This window comes from Rhea americana, unplaced genomic scaffold (assembly GCF_003343005.1).
Source record: "Rhea americana isolate MKP2758 unplaced genomic scaffold, rheAme1 scaffold_32, whole genome shotgun sequence".
NCBI classification, from domain to species: Eukaryota; Metazoa; Chordata; class Aves; order Rheiformes; family Rheidae; genus Rhea; species Rhea americana.
Window position 1 is genome coordinate 5184625 of NW_028186446.1, and position 13903 is coordinate 5198527.

General features: G+C 36.9%; 1 protein-coding gene across 7 annotated transcripts in view; it reads right to left on the reverse strand.

Annotated features, from left to right (window-relative positions):
- The window catches only part of COL28A1 (collagen type XXVIII alpha 1 chain), a 73661-nt gene that overhangs the window by 19594 nt on the left and 40164 nt on the right, over positions 1 to 13903 (reverse strand). For 6 of the 7 annotated variants that reach the window (XM_085310534.1, XM_085310539.1, XM_085310537.1 and 3 more), the window contains 3 exons: positions 12517 to 12585; positions 8987 to 9055; positions 6673 to 6741 (listed from right to left, as the gene is read on the reverse strand). In XM_085310534.1, coding sequence (XP_085166660.1) covers positions 6673 to 6741; positions 8987 to 9055; positions 12517 to 12585 — 207 coding nt within the window. The remainder of the gene's footprint in view (positions 1 to 6672; positions 6742 to 8986; positions 9056 to 12516; positions 12586 to 13903) is intronic. The other variant, XM_085310538.1, reaches the window with a different exon arrangement.

Below are 13903 nucleotides of genomic sequence, written 5' to 3' on the forward strand. Positions count from 1 at the left end.
GTAGAATCAGAAAATTCTGAATCAGGTTTAGTAAGAAAAGTTGTTAAATCTGTGTTTATACAGGCACACACAACAGAAAGACAGACATACACTGATAAAGTACTAATCATCCAACACACTAGCATGAAAGTCAAGAAGAGATCGTCTTTCTTGACAAAACCAAATTTTCATTGACAAAACACAGTGGACCATTAAGATGTAAGTACCCCTAATTCTACTTAGTTTTGTACTCAGAAAAGCTCAAAAAATGGATGTGCCTGCAGAGGGAGCATTCCAGCTGGGAGAGAGGTGTAAGTATGAATTACATAGATCACAGATGACACTTGCCCATTTACAGCGAGATGAAAGAAACAGCATATCAAACTCACTAAACAGGAAGGAAACAAAYGTGCAGAATCTTTCACTGACTTCCTTTACTTTCCATGAGGAATTATGTAATTTTCACATTATAAGCTAGCTTAYAATGTGCTTTTAGGTAAAATGCCCAAGATTCAACCTTTAATGAGAGATCACTTCAGCCAAGATTTTCTGTATATGGCTACAATACTCCCATTCTCAGCCACTTTATGTATATAAATATATACACATTTATATGCATGTTAGGGCCTACACTATGCTCAAATTTGACAGATCTGGAGATTTAGGAACTCTAAATCAAATGTTGAGGCTTAGATTAAGCTTTATAATACTATTTCCTTCTTGATACAACATTTGGCTTCTGTTTTTATTTTCTATTCCTCTACCTCCCGAAGCACTGGAGACCGGCCAACTTGAGTCAAGACACAGGAATGATGATACATGGATGCTCTTAGCTTTAAATTTGTGTGTCAAGCCCAAAGTCTGTGGGTTAAGCTAGGTGYCAGATTCAGTCAGGTGGGAGTTCCTCCCTCAGATTTGATCAGGAGGTGGGAGGAGTGTTTGTTTTGACTTCATTCTGTTTTGGAGAAGGGAGCTAAGGAGAAGGCTGGTTTTCCTCTCAACTATCAGAGATCATCTTTTTCTTGTGATGACCTGAGGTTTTTATATTACACATTCCCTGCTACTGCAAAGACCCACAATACTGGCAATGTCTTAAACTTTYTGTTCTATTTCTCTGACATATTCTAGCTGAAGATCTAAACACTTAAAAAATTACTGTAGATTGTAGCTCTTAAATCTGGTATATGGTGCTATGGCCCCTCTACAGTGAGATCAATGGTAGATATTCTTGTTCTTCTAAAAAATGCCTGGTATCTCAATTCATCCCTCAAAAAATTTTCTTACCATTAGCTTGAGATATTCATACTACTAACAAATACCAAGAGCTTAAGCAATTGTAGCCATCCTACTATTCATCCTACCAAGGAAAATATTACTGGTCCTTTATGTCCTTGTAAACCATAATGCAGCCTTAAGCTGTTTGTAGGAAAACTCTTCTAGAGTAGATGTTACACAGAGCAGTCAAAGGATTCTCTGCCCCAGCCTCCCTCTGAAACCTGGCAGAGTTGCCAAAGCACATCTGAGGTGGATATACAGATAAGGTTTTGTAGCACATATTGTTTTTAGGACATTCCTGGCAGCTGCGGGCTATGAAGCAGCCTGTAAGCAGTTGTGATGGAAGCTGAACAGGAAATAATTGCACAGGTGAGAAATTCCTTATGGTTGAGTATCCAACATATCTGCATTTAGACCAGCTCTAAACAAAATAAGCACAAGAGTGGCTTGAAGTTGTCTCTTTCTTCCCATAACACAATCTTACACTGGATTGTTCCAGGTGAAGGATTGAATTTTAGCCTCACATGCTTAGCTAATATCATACATCTCATTGAAAAGGTCTTTTGCAGAGCTCTGTAGTAATTCTCAAAGTTTCCATGTTTCTTGGCTTGGAGGAGAGACTTCCCTTGTGATCTGAGAGCTGCAAACCAGAGCAGTCTTATTTCTAAGGTGTGACACTAAGCTATCCCTCAGGAAATTCATTTCAAGAAGGATTTAGTACATTTCTCTGATAAGCTATAATGGATTTCCTATATTGTACTTTCAGATAAGCTCATCACTGTCATCAAGATAGTGAACTAGAAAAACATCACTGAAATGAACACTGAAACAAGAAATACAGAGCTGAGCCAAGATAGTGTAAAGCATGGGACTTCAATGCCTATTCTTTATCACTTCAAGAAAATGAATCATTCCTTATYATATCAAGAAAACTCATTAAATGACCTAAAAGTCATCTAAAAATAAATCTCAGCTTCCAAACATATATATATCTGATTTACTAYGAGACTTAGACAGGGCCCAAGGTGCAAAAGATATTTATCCTGTAACTGGATCCAGCTCAGATGTCCATGCTTTAGGGACAATGCTCGGGGTTTTTTATACTCCTGTTATCCAATTAGTGGGAATGAAGCTTTCTTTATTTCTAGTGCTGTGCTCCTGAGGACATGAATGTCTGCCACCCACCTCCTAGTTCGCCATTGTGCTTTTAGATACCTTTTTAATTCTATTCCGATATTCCGTCCCTCTATTTTAATACTTCATAAAATACAGTGCCATCAGGATTGAATGCATCCCACATGTTCCTATTCTGTTTTCATGCGAATTTGACCTCCGACACATAAAATTCCTATCTTGCAGTGTGCACATATGTGAGCCATTTCTGAAAGTGAGGAGAACAGAGCTCTGATTCAGCTGAGTGGAACATTCTTATATAATGATACTCAAAGGAATTTCAAATTGACTAGTGTGTAAATTTATGAGCCTCTTATCAAACAAATGTCCTTTTTAATATGCAGCAATTGTTGCTGTTCTTTTTATATCCATTTTTCATGTGGAAGGGATGAGAGACAGCTAGTGCACTTTTACTTAAATAACAAATGTTTTTTCCATTTTATGAGCTAAGTCATGAGGGAATTCTTGCAATTCAGATGAATCTTTTCCCCCTGTGGTACATTTCCTCCTAGGGAGCTATTAGAGAGTAAGGATTCAAAACTTGGTATAAAACAAACAGGACAAAAAAAATGGTGGGGAGGGAGAAGAGCTGTTTGTATTTTTAATTTTTTTACTGTGTACCCTCCACCATGTTTAGTCCAGACTCATGGAAATAAATCACAAATGTGATTCTCTGTACATTGCAAGCTTTGGTGCAACAGTCCCCAAAATGCAACAGCTACCACTGTTCACCTTTCATAAAATCAATATGCCCTTTCCCCCTATAATATTTAGCTCTGGTTGGATTAATACACCAATCTAGTTGCATCATGAAGAATAAACTTTATTTTTTAAAATAAAAATATAAATTAATTTTATCAGCAGTTTTTAGCCCTTGGTTTTTAATTTTCTGACAGATAACTGTTGGATAAGCAGTCCGAGAGGCCAAATTTGATGCTCAGCATCACACTGCAACACAATCAAACCTGTAGATCTACACAAGACTTTTCATACACAATTGGACATAAGCATGATGTGGCCTAATTGTGTTATTTGCAAAGACAGCTACTTCTATAGGGTTCTWTGTACTAGGACTCTTTCTAGAGCAATATGCCACTTCTCCATTTACCATGGATACAGTGCGTTCTGAATCTGTTCACAATTGGCTTTTATGAGTGGAAGCCTCTGCTTGATAAGCATCCTCTAGGGCTATGAGCAGAGAGTGCTACAGGCCCAATAGCTGCAAGTCTGCAGTTACTGCAGAGAGACCTAATGTTCACACCATATGCAGTACTAGGTGTGAGGGACTGTACTTTGGCCCTGTTCTAATMCGTTCCGGTATACTGACCCCCCACTTTGGTGGTAAAAGTGCATTAAGTGCACCTCAGATTACAGCTAGCTTAGCTTTATTTAAAGGAAATTCAGGTTGTGGGTTCAYATAAACTACACACGCGATTCAGACTAAAACATTCATGCAGATCACCCAAGGAGACTTTGGGTTTGCACCCGCATTTGCCTGAACCAGACTGGCTGCAGATTCTGAGGTCTTGTTCATAAAGCTATGCAACACTCAGCTCCCAAAACCACAGGAAGCTCTGTTCTATTAACCTGAAAAGGCAGTTTCTTTTTCATCCATATGTTTTTCAACAATTTGGTTCTTAGAATCAACCTAACCCCAACAATTTTTGTTAAAATATAGCTGATTCTATGAAAATGTGGAAAATACTTTTAATTTACTTGACAACCCTCATCTGACCTGGAATTCTCAGAAAACATATGATGATAATGATGGCAATTTATTAGCTCACCTTTGCCTGATCTTTTCCTGACTTCTTTAAAGATAGGGACTTTTTGGTATAGGTTTCTGTTATTTCCATTTCCCATCATAATTAAATCCAGTTAAACTATAAAAAATTCTCATCTCTTAGTCACAGTTAACTATTTCATCTTTGTTCAGTCAAACCCTGGTTGAAGTGACATGCCTATTTCCAAATTTGTTATTAATCAAGAACGTTCCATTAACAGAATCACAGATCACAGTCTGTATTTATCCACACAGAAGATACTATCACTATCCTTTACTGGTAATAAACCTCCTTTACTAATATCACAAACATGCTTCAGCCCCCAGACCTGGAGGGATGGTAATGCTTCACATGCTCTTCACTGAGAGAAGAGACCGACAAGTAAGTGTTCCTGGGATGTGATGTCTTTATAAAGGAATACGCCAAAGTGGCTTCAATTGGCAATGATTTACATCACTTAGAGATGAAAGTGAAAACTGTAAGTATTAAAACAGCTAATTCATTATGTCATGAGAGAGAGTAGTTTAAGAATAAATATGATAAAAAGACCAGCTGGCCCTCCTTTCTCCTACAGAAATGAATTACATGAGGCTCCAAAKGAGTCAGAAGAAATGGTGGTTAAATGGAAGTACTGAGATATTTTTAAAGTTCTACCAACTTTTATCTAAATTATAATATTAGCTTTAAGGTGAAACTSCTAGGAAAAAGAGAAAACGGATGAAGGAATTAGGAATACAACACTGAAAATTTCCAAATTTTCTTCATAAAATAAAAAATATCTGAAGTATTCTAAAGTTCTAATCAATATATGACCTAAAAAGTCACATTGTAACTACCACAGTATAAAAATCATTATAAAAATTTGGAGAAAAGAGACTTAAGACCAAAATCATATAAGAAATTGCTTTAAAATATCCAACAGAGTGGTTTTATTTAATGATTTCCTCATTAGATATGTGAAATAGGAAGCAGAAAGCCTATTGTAGGAGAAAGCAAATAAATATTGCCCAAACACATGTTTTCCCAAACAGAAAGGACTTTCAGCTCAGGTTCCTGGGACATGAGAATTCCCATTTAAAACAAACAAACAAAAATAAGTTCTTAAAAATATATCCTCCCCCCTAAAAAAACCCTGAAAGCCAACCATCTCTACAATACCCAATAGCTTGACAACAGATATCTCAGAAAACTGGCTTTTTGCTCCTATTCTGAATTACTACTTATCAAGGCATTTCATATAAAGTAATGGAAGAGCTGGCACATGACTCTGTTACTAAAGTAATTTAATTGATGCAATTCAATACAGACTTACAGAAAATAGATACTGCTAAATTAACTTGATTTTTTAATTTGAGATTATATGTTGCCAAATAAAAGCATTAGCCTTGCTATAATACAGTCTTATAAGGCATTTCTTTTGGTACTACAGAAGAATATCTCACTAAAATCCTAGAACACTGTACAAAATTATTGAAGCAGACATTAAAAAAAATAAAAATATAGCTAACTGATAGGTCTCAAAATATAGCAATAAACAGCAAATCATCTTTAACTACATSTGGTTTTGTGGGATTTTCAAGAGAACTTTTTTTTTTTAACCAGGTATTATTTACCATTTTTATCAATGGCCAGGAAAAATCATGAAATGATCTCAGAAAACATTTAAAGAAGGTTAAGAAAGTGGTTCAGTTGTTCAGCTGCAAAGAAGTAAATGATCTGACTTTCAACACAGTAAATGTTATGACTACAAAATATCTAGGGGCATCTTACTTTATGTCTGTATGTATAATTCAACATACAGAGAACAGTGTTTCCAAAAAAATAAATTGAAAATCATGACAACTAAGATGATCTCACACTGTGCTGTCATGGCTGAAAGATTACAATCCCCAGAATCTCCTAAACAAATCCAAAATGTGAATAAWTTTTTTTTAATTGAAAGGAAACCACTAGAATAGTTGCAGTGAAATTTCTCACAACAGCTATTTTTTTAAAGCAAAGTTTATGGCTGTGTTTCCCAAAAGTATCATTTAGAAACAAATTTAAGGATATCATAGTGCCCAGCTTATGTAAGAGATCAAAAAAGCAGATCACAAGTTCCTTTTGTTCTTATAAATCATGAATCCAGGTAATTGCTGGGACAGACAATTTTTCAGGTTCATACTCTGCCGGCATTGAATTCTGACTTTYACATGAAAACTCCAGTACCTAGAAACATCCTGGGTCTATGGCGAATCTTTAGATTTGCATCAAATCAGTGGCTAATGCAAGAGCTTGTTTGCATCTAATATGGACAAAAACCTTATTGCAGGCTTTTCTTCTGACTATTATAGAAAGCAAGAGACGAGATTGCAGCATTTTATCATACATATATAGCATCCTAATCTAATCCATTTGGTTTTGGAGATGCTTGTCTACCATGTCTAGTGTTCAGATGCATATACTACTGTTATACAAGTACCTTTGGTCCAGGATCTCCCACACCTTTTGGGCCTGCTGGTCCTGGAGGCCCTGCTGGTCCTGGGGGTCCCTGGTATATCAGACGAATAAAAAAAGCACATTAGTAGTTGACCYAAAGGAGTAGTAACTCTGTTCTTCCACACACAAAAACCAAAAACCAAAAAACAAACAAAAAAGTGTTACAAAACTAGTTATGAATTCCTCCATTTCAGCTGTATTTTGTCAAAATTCTTGATACAATTGACATGTACTGAGCAGCAGTCATCCTCAATCATAGGTAGAAACTTGAAAATACTACCAGAGTGTATAAGAAAAGTCTAGTTCTTGACTTAACATTAGAACTACTCTTAACTCAGACAAATCAGTCAGAAAGCCAGCATTGCTCAATATTGCTCAAATACTTTGCAGCCACCTCACATTGTCTCTGGTATCCCAGATCCAACCCATCTACATTTTGGAGTCAAGTCAGAACTAATTTATTTCAGTATATTTGTGTTCAACAGTTTGTTCTGTTGAACTCCTCAGTCAGTCCCTCAGAGCTCATTCAACTGCTCTTCATACAGCTTGGAGGCATGCTTATCTTCCTTGTCTTTACTTTCTTACAAACCCAAGCAGCTTCAAAGTGTGCCTTTTAATGGTCATGTAATTCTTGAACTTATTGAAACAGAATTGACTCTTATATCCCTGTTTTCATACATTCCTCCATCCTATACYTACACTTCAGTTCAAGTGTCTCTGTAGTTCTGAGAAACCATCCTGAGCTCTCCAGCACCTTGCCTCAACTAGCTTCTTTAAAAATTTAACTTTGCTAGATCATTTATTTTTTCCTTTTCAGAACTTAGTTCCTATTCACTATTCTTAAGAGAAAAGGCCAGGTGCTCTCCCTCCCCTAGGACGGAACTGTTTGCACAGCCCTTACCATAAAAATCAAAGAAGCCAGTGTCAGGAAGTTCTAGCAACTCTGTTTAAAAGAAATGAGATAGAAGTAGGCTGCATTGTTGTAAGGAAAAAAACAGAATATTTTCCTTAACTATTAGAAGCCAAGTAAGCATGTGCCAAAATATAGGAGTGGAGAATTYCACTAGGAGCCCTGAGAAAATAAAAAGATAACAAGAAGCAGCTTTTTGAAGAAAGAATGAATATATTGATACAAACTCATGTACAAGTAAGCAATGCCTAACACAGTCCTTCTAGGCTTCCCCACAACTTGGTCCTCCACTGTCAGGAACACGCTGGTTAGTTATCACTGGCTTTGTTACCTGGGCAGCAGCTGCCATTCCCACTCTCCAGTCAAGTGTTTTCCCTGTCTCTCATAGACTCTGTGGAGGACATAGCAGGCAATAAAAATCTTGGGAAAGAACAAGTCTGTACTGAGCTTGAGTGGTCATCTCCACCAGCTGGCCAAAATGTACCTCTACAATCAACCTACAGGAGATAACCGAATTCAGAGGTTGCAGAAAAGATTCAGCCTAATGTTCCCTGGATTTCTCTCATCATGATGCCCCTGCAGCAGGTGGCTGAACAAGGGAGATCTCATAATTTCAGTTCCCTCTCAGTTGGCTTCTTGTTCCATAACACGTCAAAAGAGGCAGATGGCTGATTGCATGACACATTCTAGGATACAGGGTTGTCCTAGCTGTGGTTCAGGATCAGAATATGAATTGATGCTAATACCTAAGTTGTCAAATTCGTCTGAGTGGATGACTGAGATTTAGGGTGAGTGCTGATACGCTCTTGTAATGGAATTTGCCAGCTGGAATGTTCAAGCATTAACTGTCTCAGGAGCTAACTATCAGAAAAAGAAGGAGGGACAAGTCTTCAAAAAAGAGGATCTGACCTCCAAGACAAAAAGCAGCTGAGAAACCAAGGACATGAAGGCTCCAAGATTTGGTTAAGCAGATCTTATTAGAGATCTTGAAGAGAAAATGACAAAAGAAAAGGGAGGGGAGGTAAATTCAAAGCAGTGATCAGATTTAAGACATGAGCAAGGAGGCCATGAAAATGCCGATGGCATTACCGAGTATCCCCTTCATGATGCTGAAATGAAAGCAGCCCATGTTATGTCCTGTTTTCATTGCCTGTAGAGCTGACACCGTAATTAAGACAGAAAAGGGCTTCAAAAATATATAAGATATTTAAATTAGCTAAAAGAGGAAAGAGAAGCTTAAATGCACTTCGCTGTCTCAAAGTAGTGATGACCCCTAAGAAACTAAACATTGAATTTATATTGAACACAGCAATTCATTTTTTGTTGGACGCAAAGCACAGGATCTAACTACCAGCAAGGAAAAGTACAGAATTAAAATCATACTTACAGCTTCACCTTTGTGTCCATCTCCTTTTGCTCCACGTGGTCCAGGTAGCCCAGGTAGTCCTTGGTTACCCTAAATAGAAAATAAATAGGCATTGTGGTAGTAATCATCAGTTATTACCATGATAAAATGTGTATTTACAAACATCTGAGGAAACTAAGATCTATTTGGAAGTGTACAATAACAGTTGTCAGCTGCTGCAATTTGTTTGCAAAGCTCAGAAATTTTTAAGCTTTTAAATGCAGTTTCAGTTGCTGAAATTAAGATTTCAGAAAAATAAGAGGTCTCACTAAGTAATGACTAATTTATAGATTTGTACTTGCAGAGAGAAATTTTCAGAACAGTGACAACTTCAGCCAATTAATAGTTATGATTTAAGGTTTTTTCTAACAGTTATTTACTTTCAAGCTATTCTAAGGTTTCTTTTTAATTACTTCATGATTTTTGAGGATAACTGTTGTGATATTTGAACAGCGAGTTTAACAATACTGACATGATACACCAGCCTTAAATTATCTTGAGTTATGTTGCTCATTTTGGTTCTWTCATACAGTAAAGCAAATAGCATTCTACATGGGAAAGAAAGAAAAGAAGGAAATATAACATATTATAAAAACATATAATTTCTCTTATTTTTAGGCTAAAATGCTCTGTATTAGGAAACCATCACTGCTTATGTTAACTCCTCCACTGACTCCTACTAAGAATTCTGCACATTTGAAAAATCTCATTATTTCCTTTCTCTACAAAAAGGAAAACAAATATCAATCTTCTCCTCTTCCCTCACTTCATTCCTGATTTTCCTGACATTTAATGAGCAAATTGGCAGAGTTTTCAATAGACTGTTCCTGGCAAAAACAAGAAAGYAAATTTCCTTTGTGACAGTATTACCAGTCAGAAATCATTACTGATGCTTGTAGGTCACATATCCACTCTGCTGTTAAGCRTGGTACGTGTACGGCCATACAGGGAGCAGTGCACGCCCGTCGCTCAGTCCCAAAGTGCCATGAAATGTAAATGGAGTGCTGTAGGGTCAGTTGTTAACGTACATACAGGTAACACATCTTGAAGAATGCATGCAGAGAGCATTCCTGTCTATTCCAGCAAAAATAAGTATCTAGAAGACAGAAGTTACAGCAGACTGGACAATGAGGGACTGCTGTCTCACGAGTGCATCGTGTCCGGAAGTTTCATCGATAGCATAACGCTTCAGGACACTGTGAACGGAGAAACAGCAGCTCCAGTCGGAGGGACTGATCTGCCCGAGTCCAGCATCCATGGCCGGAAAACAAACCAACAAATTCTGTAGTTAGATATCCAATAAAATTGGTGTCCAAAGACATTTGGATGTCTTTGAACCTCTCTAGCACAGACACATGCAATCAGATCTTCCTAACCAATTTAGCCCTGTCAAGAAAAAATAAAAAGAACTGCTTTGACTCTCCTCAAGGCATACAAAGCAGGTTAGCTCAGGAGGAATGTGAATGAAGAGAAACAATAAAAAGTCAATATTCTGGTTAAAATGAAACTCTGAAACCATTTTAAGAAGGAATTTGGGATAAGGATGTAGGCATGCTTTTTGCTTAAAGAAAACTATACATGGTAGTTCACTCGTAAGAGTATGAATCTCTCCTATTCTCCAGTCTAAAGCGTCTTCACTGAAAGGCTTTAAACACAACCTGATCACCAGATTCAGACTTGGAAGATGTTTCTTCAGGTTGCCTAAAGAATTTCCAAATCAGGGAATTCTAATCCAGTTCTGTGAAAAATTTAACCAAAAACTTTAACCACAGACACTTTTAGTCCATTAGTAGCTTTGTAATGGAAGGCCAATTTTACCTTTTCTTCACATTAAATAATTCTGAAATAATGGATAAAATGAGAAAGGCTTTTTTTAATGTTTAGTAGCATTTTTTTAACAATAAAGGAAATCATGAATCATGAATTCATCTCTATTTTTACCTCAAATTCCAGTGTATTAAAAAACTGCCAAACTATATGTTTTCGTTTAGTCTAAGCAGACCACTGTAAATACCAAATAAATGTTAACACATTCTCTTCTACAAGAATTGTCTGGTGTTGTCATTAGTAATGTAGTTATAAATCCACTCAGGATTACGTTCCAAATCTGTAATAAACCACAGCTCTCTAGTCCAGATTATTTAGCTTCAATTTGTTTACAGCTACATCCAAAGCACAGAAGAGATAGTCCAGGAATGCTTCTATGATCACCGCCACCTATGGTTTTGTAGAGTCTAGATAGCAGAACCACAGTGACTCACTGCAAGTCAATAAGGCAAGTACCATTGTTGTCACTGATGGTATGTTGAATTCATTCATCTATCCTGCCATCCTTCCCAGGGTAACTTTTTAAAAGTGATTTCATGAAGCAGTAATGTAGGGACAGTTTCTTTTCCACTCTTAATAAATAAGTAAATAAATAAAAGGTAGACAATAAACATAAATCTCATAGAATCATAGAATGGTAAGGTTGGACGGGACCTCTGGAGGTCATCTAGTCCAACCCTCAGCATAGCCTGTACGGGGATTGAACCCATGACGCTGGCATTAATGCTCCATGGTTACAGCACCATGCTCTAACCAATTGAGCTAAACCTGCCTCTGAATATCCATAGTTTTCACTTTCTCTTGACGTCCCCATGTGWAAATAAGAGGAAAAAGTTTCAAAGTGCTTGCAGATAGGATTTTACATATCCAACAAGAACTGCACACTCTCACTGTTGAGAAAAAACTTAAAATAACTTCTGCTGCTATTCTACTGCCTGTATACTAGCCAATTCTGTTGGGGAAAAAAAAAAAAAGTGATAAGCTTCCTCAAAACAATTCTTTCCCTTTGAGGAGTTTGGTCACTTTCCAAAGACTGCAGTCTCCATGATACAACCGAATCTTCATTTTTTYCTCTTGTCTTTCATTTGTGTGTGTTGATCTTGCCAGTTAACTACTAAATGCTTGCATAGTGAGCAGAAAAATCCTCCTAAAGACTACTCTATTCCATCCTCAGTGTTGAAGCTAATAATGCAAAAGATATAACCAAGCAAATTCTATTCTATAATCTAAATGTAAATAAATACTTTCAAAATACATATATTTTAAAGTCATCATGTTGGGTCTTACCTATGTTTTTGAATGTCCAGGGTTTGCAAGACTGAAACACAATAGTCAAATTTACTAGTATCTTTCAGTTCATACTCACTAAAGAGTATGTGTGTCAAACACCATATGAGATAATGAAAAGTACAGATAAATTTGAAGAGCTACCTTCCTAATGAAGAGTACCTCCTGAGCAAAGTTTCAGAAGTACACTGAACTAGTTATTTAATTCATTTTGTGTTTCTTATTTGAAAAGATCAGAAGTATATTTTTTAAATTGGCTCAACTTGCAACGATGGAAAAGTTGAAGAACTGGTCGGTTACTTTTCTGACAAAGTCATGTAAGTGGTTTCTACAGTCTAGCAAAAGGGTTGCATACATCTTGTGTTTGTGTTCCATCTTTTGTCTCGAAGAATTCCTACCATTGGTCCCATTATTGAATTTCCAGGAAGTCCATCATCGCCTGGTGGCCCCCTGGGTCCTGGCTCTCCCTATCCAAAAAGAAATCAACCAAAAAACATTTTGGTTATTTTGAGTTTTAACTAAAGTTTTACAGAAAAGAAACATTATTCAACTCTCTCTCGCAATGACATGACAATTTCTGAGCTAGCGACTATGTCATTGATACTTGCAGAAGTTTTTGCTACCTTAATTCTAGCCTCTCTTATACTTTTGCTTCTCCTCAAGAGTGTCAAAAGGACGAACAACTTGACAGTTTTAGTTTTCAACTCAAGGTTGAACATCACAATTCAGTTTCAGTGGCCAGATTCACCCATGGCTTCTGCCTGCTTTCATGRGCACAACTGAGCACAAGTTGGTGCAACGCTGGCACAACCTTGTTTCTGCCAGAGCACCTAGAGGACAGCAAAGATGATTCAGTGACAAGTGCTGGCCCAGACAGAYGGAGCCTAATAATGCACTGGCTCAGCACTTCAAAGCTGTAAACTCCATATACTAGTTTTTATGAAGGCTCAGGAAGAAACCTCATTTTTTTTTCAAATATTATCCGTTACAGCTGCYGGTGATCTTAGCTCTGCTAGCACCTTTCCTGGAAAACAATCAGGCTTAGATTTCATTTTTCCCTCATATTATCCCTTCACAAAGCAAAATTTGGCTTCTTCTGGTGTTTAATCTAAGGCAACAGATATTTTATTTTACATTAGGATCCTAAAAAAAAGCTTTCAGTTTTCAGTGGAACTTGATAAGATGAAAAGTCTGTATCTCAGGGAACATTCACTAGGGAATGAATATCAAATATTTTATCAAAAGCAGCTGTGACCATTAGAGAGAGGCATATGAGAAACAAACAGCTGTCTAATGTTACYGTCTTTATATTATTAATAGCTTAATGGTTGTCAAGGGAAATAAAACTGTGGTCTCCAAGCGTGGGTGTAGCTTAAAATAAATAAATTTCCGATGGATGCAACCATGGCTGTCTAGCAATTTGACATCTAGTAATCACCCACTGCTACACCAAATATTTAGAGATGAACTAGAAAGACCTCAGGCTCTGACAGCTCTCAGGTTTGAACAACACGCTGATTCACTATGTTAGAAATTTATAATGTCTGGCTTCACTACTGCAGATACTAGGACGTTCCAAAAACTGAGCCTCTCTGTAGCCTGTTACATTATTGAGTGATAGTTAAAAAACAGATATTCTTGCTTAAATGAAGAAATTATTCTGGAGGTAAAGAGACAAACAATTATATATTTTCTAAAAATCAACCTAGATTTCATAATTATCCACTCAACTTGTTCATCGGCCATTCACATAAAAGGCCTGATCTAAAAAAATCTCCTACAAAC